We start from the raw sequence: 17,609 nt of genomic DNA, 5'->3' as shown, positions 1-17,609 counted from the left end.
CCCATCAACTGGTCATATAATTAAAAAAATACCATTAACTCTACCGATATAAAACACAGAGAATGACGTCTTTCACTCACAGTATGAAGGTTGGCTGCCTGTTGCTATATTTGCTGTACCGTAAGTACATAAGGTGTTAATCCTCCTGGGCTGTGCTCAAAAATTATTTAACATTCAGGCTATTATTTAGCATACAGCTGGTTAGCAGTTTTCCCCTAAAATGTTGGCTTCAATCCCACATTTTTTTGTTCTGGCACATACCTGGAGCTGTAAAGGGCTGAGTCCAGAAGCAGCAGCAGCTGCCATTGTTGATGGAATGAACTGCACAGGGTAGTTATCACCTGTCGGGAGAACAATGCGTGCAGGTTCAGACAATGAGCAGAGAATAGCAGCAGACAAGTGCAAACATGGTCCTAGGATTGCCTGTGCTCCACAGCACTCCTCTAAGCCTAAACATCTGCAAAAACAAAAGGCTTCACTGGGCACAGACTTGCCATGCTCCCTTGGAACTTTTTTGTTAGCAGATAGCTGGTAGGCAAACTGGCAAAACATAAATGTGATACTCGTGATTTTCATTTTCAAAAGCAAATGTTCAGATCAAGCGCGTAAGCTTGGGCACAAAATGGGTCTTAAGGCCATAGACACACAAACAAGATATCCCAGGAACGCCCAGTGGTTCCCAGAAGAAAAGAGTCGTTGTCAACACATGTTTCTTAAAACAGGATAAATTTTTCATAACCCAAGAAATTTCAGCCCTGTTTAATGCAGGGTGAATTCTTTTCAGAATTGAGTGGCCCTTTCCTAGGAAAGCTACCTAGTTGGCTCAACACAGGTTGAGGTTGTTTCATGTTTTGCTTTGAGGTTCTCTGTCTTGGGACAGCTCCTTTAAGGTAGCCATAAAGAAAAATAAAATTAAATAATTTCTAAAAATAACATGAAATATAATTTTAAGTTTCTCTTAGATCTGAGACCCTACTGAAGTTGGTAGATTAGGTAATTGTTCAGTTACATGAAGATTCAGGCACTAAAGTTTCTGTGTTCTGTTCACTGGAAACTGAAAATGAACTGAAACTGAAAATTCCCTCTGTATTGAGGGAACAACAAATAGTCCAGAAAATAAAAGATACTATTTACCCAAAATAAGCTTTGCAACATTATATCTTATAGCATCTGTTAGTGTTCCCACTTCTAAGTCACTGCAACAATGCAACACACAGTGCCACTGGGACTCTTAGTCAATGTAAAGAACAAAGGAATGCTGAAATAATTTAGCAGTGTAATTGGTAATATGAAAATTAAAAGTGATGGATAAATTGCACAGTAACTATGATTTAATGGAATACCACTTTGGCTCATGCTTGCTATTTAAAGTTAGTGTTACATACTATCTGTAGACTACATTTTAACAGGCTGCTCCACTGTACATTTTTTAGATTTTCAATAATCAGTCTGTTTTACACGATCTTTTTCACACTGAAAGCAAAATGTAACAATAAGGGAAAATACAAAAATCAAAAATAATATAATCAGGATATTCCAAGAGTTTTATTTATTTATATATACCCCACAATAGCTGAAGTCTTTGCAGTCACTGGATTCCCCAGAACTCTCCTTTTTTACCACCTGAAGTGCTGTTGTATTCAGCTCAGTTTAAATGTTCGGTTGTTTCACTTTTTTAATAAATTGTACATGTCTAATCCACAAGGTCCCTTTGCATCATATCCATAATACTTCATCAGACCATTGAGCACAGTATGCGCTTGTACACAGTCCAGTAACAATTGGATTCTGATTGCATATGGGGCTCTGCTACAATGCATTCACTAACACTATATTGTACTGGTGTCCTATGGAGTAATGTTCAAAATATCTCCTCTTATTTTCCCCCTTCCATGAGGTTGATTTTAGTTTGCAACGATGTTGGGTGTTTTTTTTTTTTCTTAAAAAAAAAAGGAACAAAAACCCCTAGATCCTTTTCTTAAAGTACTAAAGCTCTCTCTTTATGGTTAAATAATTCTACTCATCTCTTTGATATTTATATGAAATTATCTGAATAAATAAGATCCTAATCTAAGTTAAATAATGTTTCTTTCAGAAATATCTCACAAGGTTTTAAAAAAAATCACAAGGATGTTGAATTAATGATGCTTTAAATAGGGGGGAAAATAACCATCCAAGTTACCAGCATGGACTGCCTTGCAGAACATTTTGGAGGCATTCTTTCTTTAAATATCATGAATTATTCATTCCTGCTCCACACAGCAATCTCTTCTTTCTCCCTCCCCCTCCACATACACTTTTTAAGTTCAATACCAGTTGCTTTATTTGTACTAAAACATTTTCCATGTCAAACATATTTTTAAAAAAATCAAACTCTAAAAGAATTCCCTGCGGCACTCCTTTTTCACAGCTGTCATGCTCCTATGGTTTGAAATAGCCAGATATTTTATACACACACACACATGCATGGACTCACACACACAGAGTTTTTGGCTTCACAGTTAATTTAATAGTATCTCTACCACACTCCGTAGTGTTCTCTTGCTCACCTGCTGGCTACAGCTCTTGCTTTTGTTACAGGAAAAATAATTTTACATTTATGCCATTTACTTGGTATTAAAACATAGTATTGTCTCCTTTTCCCCCTCAGCTTAACACATTAAACTATGGCCAAGTCCTTAGCAGTACTATTGTGCTGAGAACAAAAATTAATACTCTTTCGGCTTTGGAGTACTTTGCTGACACCAAGCAGTAAAAGCAGAGCAAAGGTACTTTCTTCTCCTTTGAGGAAACTAAGCATGCAGGGAATGGGTTAGTTTTAATTTTTAATTACAGAAGGTACATATTTCCCCCTCTCATTCTGTCGGTGCACGGACGGATCAAGAAGCTCCTCAGTAGCTGTCTTGGCAAGAAATCAGTCAATGTATTGTAGCAATTTTTTTCAAATTTGTTTCTCAATTTGGAATGCTTGCGTGAGGATCCATTCTTTTAAATTTGTACAAAAGGCAGCAGAACATGTTCAAGCAGGACTGCTTTAGGTACCGGTGTGTTCTGGCCTTTGATAACCAGGAGTGAGAAGAATGCCGGAAGAAGAAAATCTGTCATGTTTTGCAAACTGATCTCTTCAATCTCCTTGCTGTGCTGATTGTCTATTTACATTTGGCTGCTGTTGTTTATATATAAATTGGTGTTTACAAGCCATGAAAAAGTTTGCCAGACTTCTGTTTCACTTGTCAGGTTAAGCATCATTTCCAAATGAGTAAAAGCAGCGAGCAACTGTACTATGCTATTCTCCATAGAAATAATGTAAACGTTTCTTTTTGTCTTGGATGAAGTGATGAAGCTTTGTGGACTTTATTTACAGGATGCATGGACTTACTTTCCAGATCAAGGCTTTGTGAGCTGCGAGGAAAGAAGGATGTCTGGCTCTTGTGGTAGGGGAAAGGTGTTGTTTAATTACCCGTCTTTCCTAAAACACAATTTTGAGACATGAGCTCACTCTCCTCATCTGACTTACAAAGTTTTTGGTTTGATAATGGTTTCCCTATTTGGGGACTGTAACTTAAAATCTGTCTTTTCATGCACGGATCTCAAACTGCCACTTGCACACTCTCCATGTGGAATCGCAGAACAACAGGAAAAGGAGTTGGAAGAGCTATAAGATATCAAAAATTCCAGGGCCCTACCCTCCCAGGCATAATAAACAGATTGAAGAAAGTGCACCTCTCCTCAGGGTGTTGTTGGGATACAGCAAGGATACAGGTGCCCACTCCTGCAATATTCCCACACAGGGCATGCATTTTGCTTGTGTAGAGGCATCAAGACTGAGGAACATGTTAACAGAGGTAGCTGGCTAAGGCAATACTACGGAGTATATTCCCTGTCCAATGACACTACCTCAGTTCTGCCTATGTTTTGAGCAGGGTTTCCTGCAGCACTGCCTTCTTGCCATCCTCATGTTGCTGCAGTCAGTTGCCCCAAAACCTGTCTGTCTACAGGTAAAGAACTTCAGTGCAAATCCCAGTTGAAAATATTCAGCTACCTATTACCACTTCCAGCTCTTACCTCAACATTCAGGAGTGAGGCACATATGGATTGCTACAACAAATCCTGAAGTTACAGATTCCTCATTCCAACCAGTAAAACCCAACAAGGACCACGTGACAGACTTTAACTCAGTCCTGGGGAATCTCCATTAGAACCAAACTCATGCAGCACCTCTGCCATGCTAAGATACATGGCCAGCTCAGTACACAGTTGACTTGATGTGTGCTTTCTTTTCTCACCTGCCAAGAGGAACAGCACCCTGTTGAAAATAGAAAACTGTTCTATGTAAAATTTAAACCACATTACAGCTTTAGGAAAGTTTTCTGAAAGGCTTGTTCTACACGGAAACTGCAATGATGGATATCAGTGAAATCCAGCAGATCTAAGATGATGTTAGTTATGCGGATTAGCTATTGTAACCAATGAGTTTAATGGGTTTGATGACAAATATGTCATGGTATTGAAATGTTCTGATGTCCAGCCAGATGACAATAAGGCTGACTGTTTTGTTCATCGTCCTTTACCTAATTCTATTTTCATTGATTTCAAAGAAGTTACTGTTGATTTGCCCCGGTGCAAGTAGGAACAGAACCAAGTCAAAACATTAGCTATATTTCTCACTATTTTTGCCACCAGCCTAGGAAAACAGTCTCCTTTTTTACATTTCATTGTATTGCCAGCATCCCAAAATCTCTTATAAATTATTTTTGTGTATAAAACAGAATGACCTAGGTAGGCAGACAGAAGTTGTTTCTTAGCCACTGTAATCATGGTCTTTGTATATTTTATGTATGAAATATCAAGAACTGCTTTAACAATACACTGCAGCTTATCACTCTATAAACCTTTTTAAGTAGAAGTTTACAATCGCCATACCTTAATGTCTCTATTTTCCATAATCTTTTTCAGAGATGCTTTCCACATCTGGTAAAGAACTGATATAATACAAAATATTTTCAGAAGACTATAGAGCAAAGTGATCATTCATTTTCAAGTCACATGGACTGCTGTTATGTAGCCAGCATGGAGGGCAGCCCTCCCACTCTCTGCCCAGAGCAAACCGTAGCTTTGTTTGAGTTCTGCTCAAAGTAGGGTCTGGCTCCTGTCCAGCATTGCTCTGTATCTTTACTCTGTCATCATCCTACTTTCCCATTCCCTCTTAGCCACAAAACTAGAAGTAATACTTTAGGCACATGCAAGATGAAGGAGGGAATTGTCTTCCTCCTTACCCTCACTCACTGTCTTCTCTTGACTCAGGGCACTAATGGGGACACACTACTCACATTCATTGATACTCCAACCTACTAACTTTTCTTCAATGAATGTGGTTGGTTAAGTGAAGGGAAATTTGCACTAGGAGAGGAGGTATAATGGTACTTACGTTACCCACTGATTCCAAGTAGTAAGTATAGTGGTCACGGTCAGAAAGCCAGCACAGTTGCTTCGTTGCACTTAGAATGCAAAATAATTCTATTAACTGCATAGTATCTGTGGGCAAGTATTAGCTTCCTAACAGCTGCCATTCAGCTTCCCACTGGAATAAGTGGCAACCCCCACAACCAGGTATTCTACAAGGCTTGTCAAGCGCCTGCAGGTCAATAGTCACAACAGTCATTTGAGATGCACAGCGCCCTAAAGTTTTAATTAATCTGGTATACAGTATAAATACTGAAATATGTATAAAAAATTAATTAGGTGGTCTATGCAGCTCTGATTTCTCAATTAGTACTTACCATGCCGGAAAATTATATTACATGACTTTGAGATACATAAGGAAGCATGGGACTTTGGGGATTTTTTTTCTAATGTAATTATTACTTGTCATCAGGACTTGCTAACTTTGTCCTATTTCAACTTGTAGAGCTCCAAAATATGGGGGGGAAGGGTTACAGCCACCTCATGTTATACATCCTGCCAGGCAGTAGGAAACTGTCCTGTCAGGCTTTAATAAAAATCATAGCTGTAAATCAGCAATTCCTCAAGTTTTCTATTCATAATGGCTTTCTGAGCTTAGGAGTTCAGGAGAAACTAAGTGCTGGAAGGGCCTCAGAATCTACTAAATTCTCCTCTCTTCTAGTGGTCAGTCCATTGAGGGCATGACATAGTGTAGTTTGTTATAGGAATACTATTTTCTTACTTCAAGGCATAGAGGTTAAGTGCAGATTTGCAACAGTACTTGGTAACTGCTATGTTGGCATTGACCTAAACAGCCATGAAATTGGTTCCCACTTAGCCCATGAAGATATATCTGCATGGACATGGGCACATAATCATACCCCCACTTGTAGACCAAGGCAGGACTTCTCATCTCAGCTGCACTGTCGCACTGACACTGATACACTGCTTCCAAGTCAGAGCTGGCTTATATCTAGTCCATTTTGTGAGCAAAGAAAATTAAGTGATTGTGCACACAACATTTGACTCTCTCTAAATGACACCGTTTCAAAAATACTCAGTTCCCACAGCTCCTATTATTGAAACCCCCCTCGCTGTATTTTCTGCATGTCAATAAAAACTGCCAGTGTCAAAACTTAGTCTTGCCTACATCAAACTAGACTAAATAAAAGAGAAACTAAACAGGCAACCAAAAAGAAAATGGTAAGCATCTGGAGGGTTAATCCATCTCCTCTCTTTCCTCAGAAGTATGAGTGAGTCTAAACTGACAGTTCTAGAGGTAAAAGTTTCATTTCTCACAAAAGTAGAAGAGTACAGGTAGTAGCAGTCAAGTTCATAAATATTCCTCAGAAATGACTTTGAAGAACCCTCTCTATGGAAGAGCGTAGCTTAAACTCCAGTTTCATTAATTCCTTAACTACTGTGCTGAGAGTGCCAAAAATAGGAATTAATCAATACCAAGTGTAGATACGGTGGGGTTTTTTATCATGATATATCTCAGAAATTACTAACCTGCCCAGCTACCATTGGCATACATACTGTAGAATTTAAGAAGTGTATTAAAAATAGAAATATTTTTATTTCTTGCAAGGCACTGGGTATAATCAGATCATTGTGACTTCTGGTCTTTACTAGCATCAGGTGGATATAAACCACTAACGCACTAGCAAACAGCTTAGCTGTGTTCTGAGTTATCTAGGCCTTGATTTCTGCCTACATTGTATTCCAGCAAGTAAAAAAAATGCCCTAAAGCTGTATCACCACCTGCTATGAGGTCAATAGTATCACAGGTAAAGCAGTATAAGCTCTATAAAGTGTTAGGATATGTAAAGTAAGGAGTACATTAGAATAAGTGTAGAAATCTGTTCTTTTGCAAGAAATCATGCTGCAAAGCCAAAATCATGCTGCAGAGCCAAAATCAACGTGACGTAATTTGACATATCACCTTTCAGGGGGAAGCAGATCCAACAGCTTAATCATTAATAGTCACTATTCAGAAAGCATCTCAGATTAAAATGGGAAAAGCAAGGAAACTAAAGCACACTCTCTCTCTTGTGTGTGAGCAGAAAGGTATTAGCTGGGGTGTCATAGACAATTTCCACAACTGGCAACTCTTATGTCTTTGGAGACAAAGTATTCTTTCACTTTGGTCCTCAGCTGTTGTGAGGTGGTGATGTGTGTGAATAACCATCATCCTGTGCTACCTAGAGCCAGCTGTCTTTCAGAGCTCCATTACAGTGTGCCAGTTTGTCAAATTGGAGAACTTTGGGATTTTTAAACCTGAAAATAAGACAATAACTGGACAAAGAATCTGTGTTTAAAGAGGAATGTCTCTAGACTAAAGAGACAGAAGGGAGTGGGACAAACGGAAATGCTTGCTGAAATCTTGCTTGGCCTCACTTCATCTAATATTAAGTAAACTTGCTAAAAAGATTTCAGGTTCAACCTGGCGTTTAATTAGTATGCTGTTTACATTATCTGTTATGAGGCTTTACTTTGGATTTGACCCTGGTCCCACTGCAGTCAACAGCAAAAACAGCACTAAGATCAGTGGGAGCAGGATCAATGCTTTACTTTGTACATTTCATATTTAATGTCAAAAAGAAACTGGTATTAATGTTTTGTAGTTATTAGTTATCAGGTTAATACGCTAAAGGCAGCTTGACAGGGAATACTATTAATGAGCAAAATAAGGTTGCTGCTTCTGGACTGAGGTCACTTACAAAGAATGTACAAATGAAAATAAGGTTGACTTTTATTTACTTAACTATCTTCCTACATTGAATTCCTTTGGCAACGTGTCTTTAAACATTTAAAGCCCTGTTTACAAGGAGGCTCTGAAAGTAGCTTCAAACCATTATATCCCTAATTGAATTCCCCAGGAGTCCTGTAAACTCGGAGGAAAAAAGAAAGAAATCATAACATTTGCTAAATCATCTCAAAACATATTTCACTGCAAGGTTATGTGACCTGTTTGTTACAAGTCTGAATGATGACTGGGATTGAACTACTGAAATCTTTTATTATTCAGATTGAAATCAAACAAAAAGTTGCCCATTTGAAGCCTAATTAAATTATACTTCCTCTGACTTTTATCACTAATTAAGAGTAAGAATTTTGGCACAAAAGACAAGTACACTGAAGATAATAGAATTAATTAAAGATACATAGCCTTTGTATAATTACACAGGGCAGACCAGATGCAAATTACTAGGCAAGTGGGCCAATATATTTAGACCAAATGATTTTGTGGGAAATAAAGGTTAAAAAACCCCATGATGTTCAATAACCAATGTTTCATCCACCTCCTTCAAACCAGAAGTTTTTTTTCAAGTGGAGTTGAAAAACTCCACATTATTTCCAACCAGCTACACCTGTTGTGTAACATCCTTGATATGAGATAGATCACACAAGAAGTTACAGTTGGTATCTCAAAATGTTAAATAACTTCACATCCCTGTTGGCTTACCTGGCTTGTAAGTTATTCCTGGGGGGAAGAGGAATCCCTGCTGGGCTGCAGCAGCCGCTGCCAGCGTCCGCTGGTCGTGTGGAAAAATTGGGATCATGAGCGGAGGCATGTGACCCTGAACCTGCTAAACAGAAGAGAGCCTCTGATCAGAAATAGCACAAATTTGTCTTGACAGGTATTTCTCCAGTACTGATAGTGTTCTTGTGTTCACACAGTCCCACAGAACCTTTGCTTTAATGTAATCTCTGCCAATTTCACATTATCACATCAAAGCCCTCACTAGCATTGTTTTCCCTCAGTGTCAAAGGTGTAACAGTCCCAGTGAACTGCATGTTTCCCTACTTCTTCCTGGTTCTCTTTTTTTTTTTATTAATATTCCCTGTCCTGGCACAAGGTAGAAAGGTACAAAAGCTTTCTAGTATACCATAGGTTCTTTAAAAAGAAGTGGTACATATTTCTATTAATTTTTCACAAGTTTTCTCATCTTTAGTCACAGACAGCATAGTGACAAGCATTTTAGAAGTAACCTAACACTGCAGTAGCTACTTTGATGTTCAAATTTTAGTATCCTTAAGGGCAATTTTAATTCTGAAATCTCACAATATTGTATTGTTCACATATATACAAACAACTCAGGTAAGTTATTTCAAAATCTCACCACAGTATTAAGTAGTCTTCTAGTCAACACCCCATGTCTTAAGATTTAAAGCTCCAGCATCTTGGCTCCCAATTAAACTAACATCCTTTGACATACATACCTCACTATAACATATAAATTGCTTCTCTAAGCAGTTTTATAGCTTTATGCACTATCATATAGCTCAGTAATTATGGAGCTATATTCAGAGACCATTTCAGAATAAAACCTACTATATAAAATTTAATTTGACCTTAATAAATGTATCAAAAAGCACAAACATGCAAAAGCAAAAAATCCTTCACCTTATATCAGCATTTGTATTCAACACATAGAAGATAGGAGACGTGATAGAATCGTATCTGTTAAATCCACACGTTAACATCCTAGTTCTTAAATTTATGCTACATGTGTTTCAGAGACAGTGGCTAGGATCACAAAGAGGTTTTATCCATCAGTCCTTAACTCCAGAAGTACCCAAGGGTTTGACTACGATTTTTCTGATTAGTAGTTAAGCAAATGTTTAATGGTTTATAGATCAAAGCTAGTAAATGTAGGAAGAAATTGTGTTTTTAGGCAGAAAAAAAAAAAATTGTTCTCATTCTACCATAAATCGGTGGCATTAAATACTATTTAAAAAGTTGAAGTACACTTCAAGCTATTTTTTTCATTTAATTCCTAAAAAAACTTTTTTGGTCAAATCCCATATGTTGACCTATGACATTGTTTAAATAGTGCCAAATTTTCTTGTCATATCCCCAATACTTTCACAACCATTGATGCAGTGCAGAAATGCTACTGTGTGTGTCTATGAGGGTTAATTTACCAACAACTTTTCTCTTGGGAAAGCCCTAAGATGTAGGTTAATAAAGGTCAAGCAAAAAATAAACACTTTACAGTATTTTTTGAATCCATTTCTCAGGAAAACCAACTTATAATAAAAAGGTCTTTGTGCAATTACTGCTATGGCACTGGGGCGTGAAAGAAACTAGCTTTGAGCATCTATTTCTCTCATTTTAGCTGAGGTAAGCCTGGCTGTGCATTTTAGGATATGAGTTAAACTTGGTTAGATTGGAGTTGATCCCCCTGTGCCCAGTACAGGCATTTACCTCTGATAAAATGATTCTAGTTTTGCTGTGTGGTGTTCCTTTACATTTGCTCTACAGGAGTACAACAAATCAAAACCGCAGGCTTTGTCTGATAGAAACAACTATAGAATATAATGGAAGGAATTCAACACAATACAACTCACAATCATTTTCAGTAGTTCCCAACTACAGTCGAATCAAATGGACTCGAGGCTTAAGAAATATCCCTCTCAATCACCACACACAGAAAGTATTCCCATGGAGTTGCAATCTCAGAAGACACAGAAGAGATCAGAGCGAGTACTGTGGTTAGAGTGATGGTACATAAATACCCATAGCAATACTTCACACCATAGTGCCATAAATATAATTTGAAACATATAATAACAAAATCTTACAATGGTTATTTCCTAAGGCAGTCTTGTAGAGTTGGATCCACGCCACCATATCAAAAAAGATATATTTTTTAACCTTTCAAATAAAAGCAATTCTGTAAATGTGGAGAATTACCATGGGATGTTCTGGCTATCTCTAATTCTTCCCTTAAGTACTACTCAGCTGTATCAGGTCCTCAGCCTATATAAATCAATGTAACTTTGGCTAAATGTGGCTTACATTTAGAGTTTAAGTTTGACTTTACACTTAAGACAGTTATACAGATTGAAAAAAAAACCATACTGAATGGCAACCATTTGCTTCCATGGGTCTTCCCTCTGGCACATATTAAATACTAATGCTAGGTAACTGCTGGTTTCACCCAGAATTATTATATATATAGGTGTCAATTTTCAGCACAGGTTGCCTGAAAAGCACAAATGAGCATTAAAAAGGAAGAGAATGTGCAAGTATCACTGATCACTGAATTATTAAAGATGTAAAATGAATGCAGTATAACAGTACACACCTTAATTTTTTTGACAATTTTTTTTTCCCTGGGGGTATTATTATTATTATTATTATTATTATTATTATTATTATTATTATTATTTTACTGAAGGGGGAGAAATTGGGAGGAGGGGTTGATTGGTGTACTTCACAAAATCGGCTATACGCCCAGAGATTTTAATTGCTGAGATGTTCCTCAGGTCTTTCTAAAAACCAAGACTGTAGCAGATGCCCGAGAAACACTCTGACTCTGTCTCTTCTCATTCGTAAAAATAGCGTATTGTTGGATCAGCGCTTTCCCCTTTTGTCTCCTCTGTGCTAAGTTGTTGATGATGCCATTTTTTGCCATCTGCCCCAGAGCTTCATTAAAGATACATGAATGGACTAACTGGGCTGCTATCTTGTGAGGAACAGGTGCTATTGTTTGTCCCCAAAGACTTGCACTAAAGATCTCACTCAGAATACTTGAGAAAGAGCATCTGCAGCAGTCAGTCAGAGAGTAACTTGGCAGAGCCCATACTATGGGCTGATATGCAAACAGTGACACTCAGGGGGACTCATTTTCTCTTTCATGAAGATTATTTATTTTTTTGTGTGACGGCTAGTAAATGTTTGGTTTTGAACAATTCTGCCAGTCTGTATCTTTAACTGAACTGTACAAACCCCCGCGGAAACCTGAGTATATTCTTTCCAAAATTCAGTTCTGCAACCTTGACTGAAATCATCTCTTCTACAAAGCTACCTCATAAAATTAATCTTTGTTTCTATACAAAAAGCTCAGGTTTAACTGTGTTAAACACGAGAAGCCGCCACGATTAGGGAACTCTTAAAAGGTAGTGTACCATTCCTTTAATATCCCATCACAACTCTGACAGCCCTTGGGAACTGATTACAGCACTTCCTTGCCTGACATCTAAGTCAGGAAGCAACTTTAGAGCAAATCAGCCTTGATTAGTTCAAGAAGCAACTTCCACTTTGATTCTCCCTGAAATAATAAAAGCTGGTGGCCTGTTTGATAAGTTGGGCAAATCTGCAGTGCTTTGTCCCACAGTCACATGAATGCTAATTTAAAAAGTTGGCTGGACAATCCTTGTTGTTAAAAAGTCATTGATGGTTAGTGTTGTGCATGGAAAATGGAAGCCAAAGTGATATGTCATACAAAAATAATGCCTTGAATGAAAATGAGCTGCCTCTTTTGGATAAGGAAAACAGCACATCTAGTGAGACTAAGGAATAAGAAGAGTTCTGTCTTTAAAAACCAAAGCTGCCTTTACAACAACTAACATTGCAGCTAGAGAAGTAAAGGCATTCAGAAAAAAGGATGGCAACAGTGCAAGCAAAAAGGCATTTCTGCTTAGCTGTGAGGATCACAGGGTTCAAGAGCAGAAGTAAATCCCACCCTATAACGGCAACTGAATTCCTTGCAAATTTTTCAAGATCAAACTTGACAAGTTGCATCTGCGTTGCACAGTTTACTTCAGTAAAAGGGAGAATCAAATGCCATCTTTTTGAGAGATAGTAATAACAATTTTCAAAATATTTTAACCCTTCCTTAAAGATTTTTGTTGTTGTTGTTACAGCCAGCACTGGTATAAAACAGTGTAACAGGCTAAATATGCTCTAATTGCCTAGAATAATCCAACATCACTATTTAAAGCAATTGCCTCCCACTTCCACCAATAAAATCTCTGGACCCTATTCTCAACTTGTAGAAATCTTGAGATTTTTATTGAATCTTACAGACTACTCCAATGCATGTTAGCTGAGAAAGCAATCTTTGAATTTACTGAATTGACCTTTTCTTTTCCTTTAGTATAGAATGTACAGTATATGTTGCAGCCTCTGTGAGAAACTAATTAATTCACAGGCAGGTTTAAATTTTTCATAGTTTTAACTTGAATTTCTACCTAAGATTTTTTTAACTTCTTGAATAATTGGTACAGCCAGACTAGAACTTTAACATGTCTATGCAGTCATTAAGCTTTTAATTTCCATAGTAAAAATGTGTTTGAATTTTTCTACTCTCTCATTTAAAAACTACAGTGTAATAACAGAGTTTCCCAGGTAACGGCAGTGTATCAAGTAAAAATGTACATTTTCAGAATGCTCAAAATATGTGTTTATGTGAAAGAACATAATAGCTGTAACTGATAGCTCAACGGGTTACATTTTAGGTTGATTCATTTTTAAAATCTTAATGGCACTGAAAGCAGTGTTTGTGCCTCCAGTACTACTACTGCAAGTTTTTAAATACTCTACATGTTATATGTATTTATCTCATCTGCATTTTAAATAGTCTGTATATAATACATGGCACTATTATTTTTATACCACCATTGGAATTTTATTTATTTCAATAACTAGTATTGGGTTTAGTTGTTCTCTGTAAGAGAAGAAATATAAAACGTTTTGTAAATTTGAACTTTATTTTGATTAGGTCAATTTGGTGACTCTGCAAGAAAGCAAACACCATGTTGCATAAAGAAGTAGGAACTTCTATGAAAACTTATGTGGAAATCAGTGGGATCACTTAAATGCTTTAAAGCAGCTATGTGCTAAGATTTTTGCAGGTTTTTGGCCCGAATCTCCTCCCCAACTCTGCCAATATTGTAACGAAATCGTGCCATGACTGAGCCCTTTTCTGGTCTCAAAAATTATCTATTTAGAAAAACTGTAGAAGAATTGTACTGAAAAAATAAAGAGGTTTCTTTGGTTACAATTGAATAGTCTAGCTGTTTTATTTGTGCTGTTCTGATGAAGCAAAACAACTGTAAGGTTGGGTTAACTGACCAGTTCAGTTGTAAAGGATCTGGCTACTTTGTGTGTGAGTGGCTGTGCCTTTTGTTCTGAGCTCAGAAATCTAACGGATGAACTCTCAAAGCTGTGAATTAATGTACCACCAATGCCTAACATCCTCTAGTGTAAAGATAATACGTGAGAGTGGACCCAAACACTTAAGTGAGAAATCCCCTCTAACACAAATAATCCCAGGGAAGCACCTGTGACTCTGTGTGAGGAAGAATGGCAGTTGAAGAAAGGTGGGCTCCAACAGACCAAAAGTGATCACACAGGCCGTGCATCGTAGCTAAGACACTGCACATGGCATTGACATGACTCCCACATTGAAATTTATTCAGAGACTACCTTCTGCTCCTGTTAGCAATATAGAATCACTGGAGCTGTATCTATATAGGGAGGTATATTATGTCCTAATTTATCTGCCTTCTAATTATCTACAGTCTAATTGAAAAATATTTCCTCTCAGTGAAAGTACATGAGCCACAAAGAAAATGTCTGCCAATGAGATCCCAGGGGAAGTGTTGGCAAATAAACTGTAAAAAAGATACCATAGACTTGCAAAGTGAGAGCATTTCATATGGGAAATACTATGAAAAATATGTAGCCCACTACTGAATTTGTAAATGGATTGTAACTGCTACTTTCTTTCTTTTCCCCTATCACTTTTTCCATTTGTCCAACGGTTCAGCTTGATTTGGAGATTAAAGTCTACCGCAGTGGCCACAACATTAATGTGAAACTTGCAGCCATGATCACAGAGCAAAACAGAGCATCCTTATTTTTTATTATTTCTTCCTCATTACTTTGAAATTTTAAATGAACTAAGCTTAAATTCCATCTATTTGGGAAATAAAGAAGGGAGCAACAGAAAAATACTACCAACCACAATGAAAACAGAATCATTTTAAACACTAGTTCTCATTTCATTTCTACTGCCTTCTCATTGTATTGCCCTGTTTTTATCTAGCTCCTTGACTACCTGCAAATACAGAATTCAACTAAAGATGATCTCATGAAGTTAAGAGTATGATAAATGGTAATTAAATCTATTTAAATTGTCTGTATTTTAAGAAACTCACTAGGAGGGATAGAGAACGTCTCTGCTATACAGAAATAAATAAAACATGGTATGCAAAAGTGAATTTATAGTTCATTTGGAATTAGAGATCTACCACCTTTTCAATCCATACAAATGCATAATCTTGTCAATTAAATATTATTGTTAAGGTCTAGTAGTATGTTAAAATCACTTTAAAGTGCAACTAAGGAAAATTCATGTGTGTTTATTACTCCTTAAGGGTCTATTAGTGGGTATTTTATTCAGATTTGTGTTGTAAAATCTGCATAAACTCAGCATATTGTTATCCCCATGTGTGCATTTGTTTGGTTAAAGCATAACAGCAAATCTCTATTTCTGCAACTTCTGGAAAAGTCAAGAGAACTAAAACAGTCCTAATTTTAATCAGATACAAACAGTTATCTCTACAGAAGTGAAGAGTTGACTATTATGCAAATTGTCACAGTTAGTGGTCACCAAGCCATCACAGAAGACTGAGCAAGTCAATTATTTCAGATATTTCCAAAGACTAGTGAAGATGTATGTTTCTCATTTGCACCTTGTCTTATTCATGCCAAAAGAAGAAAAATATTACAGCCTAATGATACTTGTTGATATTTTATATACGGAAGCTCCAATACTACAGCTCAAATCTAAATATAAATTATGTCAGAAATCCCTTATTAGCTTATGCTTTTATGGTGATATCAAAATGTGCAAGATTTTTGGAGTACATTGAAATTTCCTGTTGATGGAAAAATTTAGAGCAAGAGATGCTTTAAAATTTGCGTTTCGTATTGGTGCTTTCAAGCAGAGTTTTTCCCTCCACATCCTTTCAAGACAGAGTTCTTTTTTTTTTGAATAGCAGCCATCACTAGTTATTAACATGAAATTAATTCCCTGAATAGAAGGACTTGCAATATACTGGATAAAAAAATCATCTAATGCCGCAACACTGATGATTGTTAAAGGAAGGATTGTCTTTCACTTTAAAGAATAGATTCAGCAGAAGTGGGAACAAAAATAGAAACATCTTTCAATGCCTCTGATCAAAATCCTTCTGCCCGATACAGGTAAAAAACATATAACAAAAGAACAGTTTGGGGTTTTTCTATTAAACAAATACAGAATATATTTGAAATCCAGGGGTCAATGATGCTAACAGGAGTTCTGCTATTTACTTCATTATGGGAAGAATTTCTTCCTGATCAGCATATTCTTTTTTAAAGCTTCCTATAGTTTCACTGATATTCCAAGATTTGTAACGATATTGTATTGTAACTATATAAGCACTTAAGAGCTTTTGAATACTTTACTATTATTAATTAATTCAAGCTCAAAGGCCCATTCAGACAGTATTATAACTACAGCTTACACAGGAGGGCATTTAAAAAGGCCTTGATTTCTTTTCCAGTTGGAGAAGTGACAATGTATAGTGTATATAAACCAATTCCATTGTAATCTGCTACTTGTAACCTTTACACCTCACAAAACAACTGCATAAAGAGCTACCTGAAATGCAGAGCTATGGCTAATGAGGGACATACTCTGTTGAAAAATCGGAATGAGGCAGCTTTTGAGCAGGTACATGCCAGTGCTACACAATTTAGCCCTTGAATACTTGGTGGGATACAAGGGTGGAGGTGAGTCACAGCTGCAAAAAGGCGATGCCTTTCCCAACCCACCCAGTCCTGTGGCTGATTTCTTCAGGTATTTATTCCTCTGTGAATTTACTCTTCTTTATTACAGAGACAAGTGTTGATATTTTTCTTCAAGCCTAAATGGAAAATATTCAAGAGAGTAGGTCTAAGGAGGTACTCTTATCTAGTGAGAATATTCTTGCTTCTGTATATTGATTCTATTTTTGAAAGAAATTAAATGCAGAATAGTAACCTAGATAATTTTGAGAAATCACAATGTTTATGGAGTGTCTAGTTTGAAACACAAAGGGTTATCATGGGCAATTATGTGGAGAAATAGTTTAATTCAGAAAACTTCTGTGTCTAGAGATCAAAGTCAAATCAGAATACTGATTGAATGCAAAAATAAATTTGTTCCATCTTTTCCTAGGTTTCCTCAGATTTTGACACAATCTGACCATCTTTACTCAGGAAAGGCTCCAAGAAATTGGTGTGTTTGGACAGTATGACTGAGGTGATTGCCACTGCTAGGTATACAGTAATTATTGCAGATTTGGAAGTAAGCAACAGAGCTTCTAAACTTCCAGCAATA

The 17,609-nt window shown here is 36.9% G+C and overlaps 1 protein-coding gene across 3 annotated transcripts in view; it reads right to left on the bottom strand.

Annotated features, from left to right (window-relative positions):
• The window catches only part of SOX6 (SRY-box transcription factor 6), a 372,917-nt gene that overhangs the window by 92,436 nt on the left and 262,872 nt on the right, over positions 1-17,609 (bottom strand). For 2 of the 3 annotated variants that reach the window (XM_074149713.1, XM_074149714.1), the window contains exons 8-9: positions 8,912-9,032; positions 262-341 (exon numbers count right to left, since the gene is read on the bottom strand). In XM_074149713.1, coding sequence (XP_074005814.1) covers positions 262-341; positions 8,912-9,032 — 201 coding nt within the window. Of the gene's footprint in view, positions 1-261; positions 342-8,911; positions 9,036-17,609 lie in introns of all 3 variants that reach the window. The other variant, XM_074149712.1, reaches the window with a different exon arrangement.

Source organism: Numenius arquata, chromosome 6, assembly GCF_964106895.1.
Source record: "Numenius arquata chromosome 6, bNumArq3.hap1.1, whole genome shotgun sequence".
NCBI classification, from domain to species: Eukaryota; Metazoa; Chordata; class Aves; order Charadriiformes; family Scolopacidae; genus Numenius; species Numenius arquata.
This window is presented reverse-complemented; position numbering and strand designations above follow the sequence as displayed.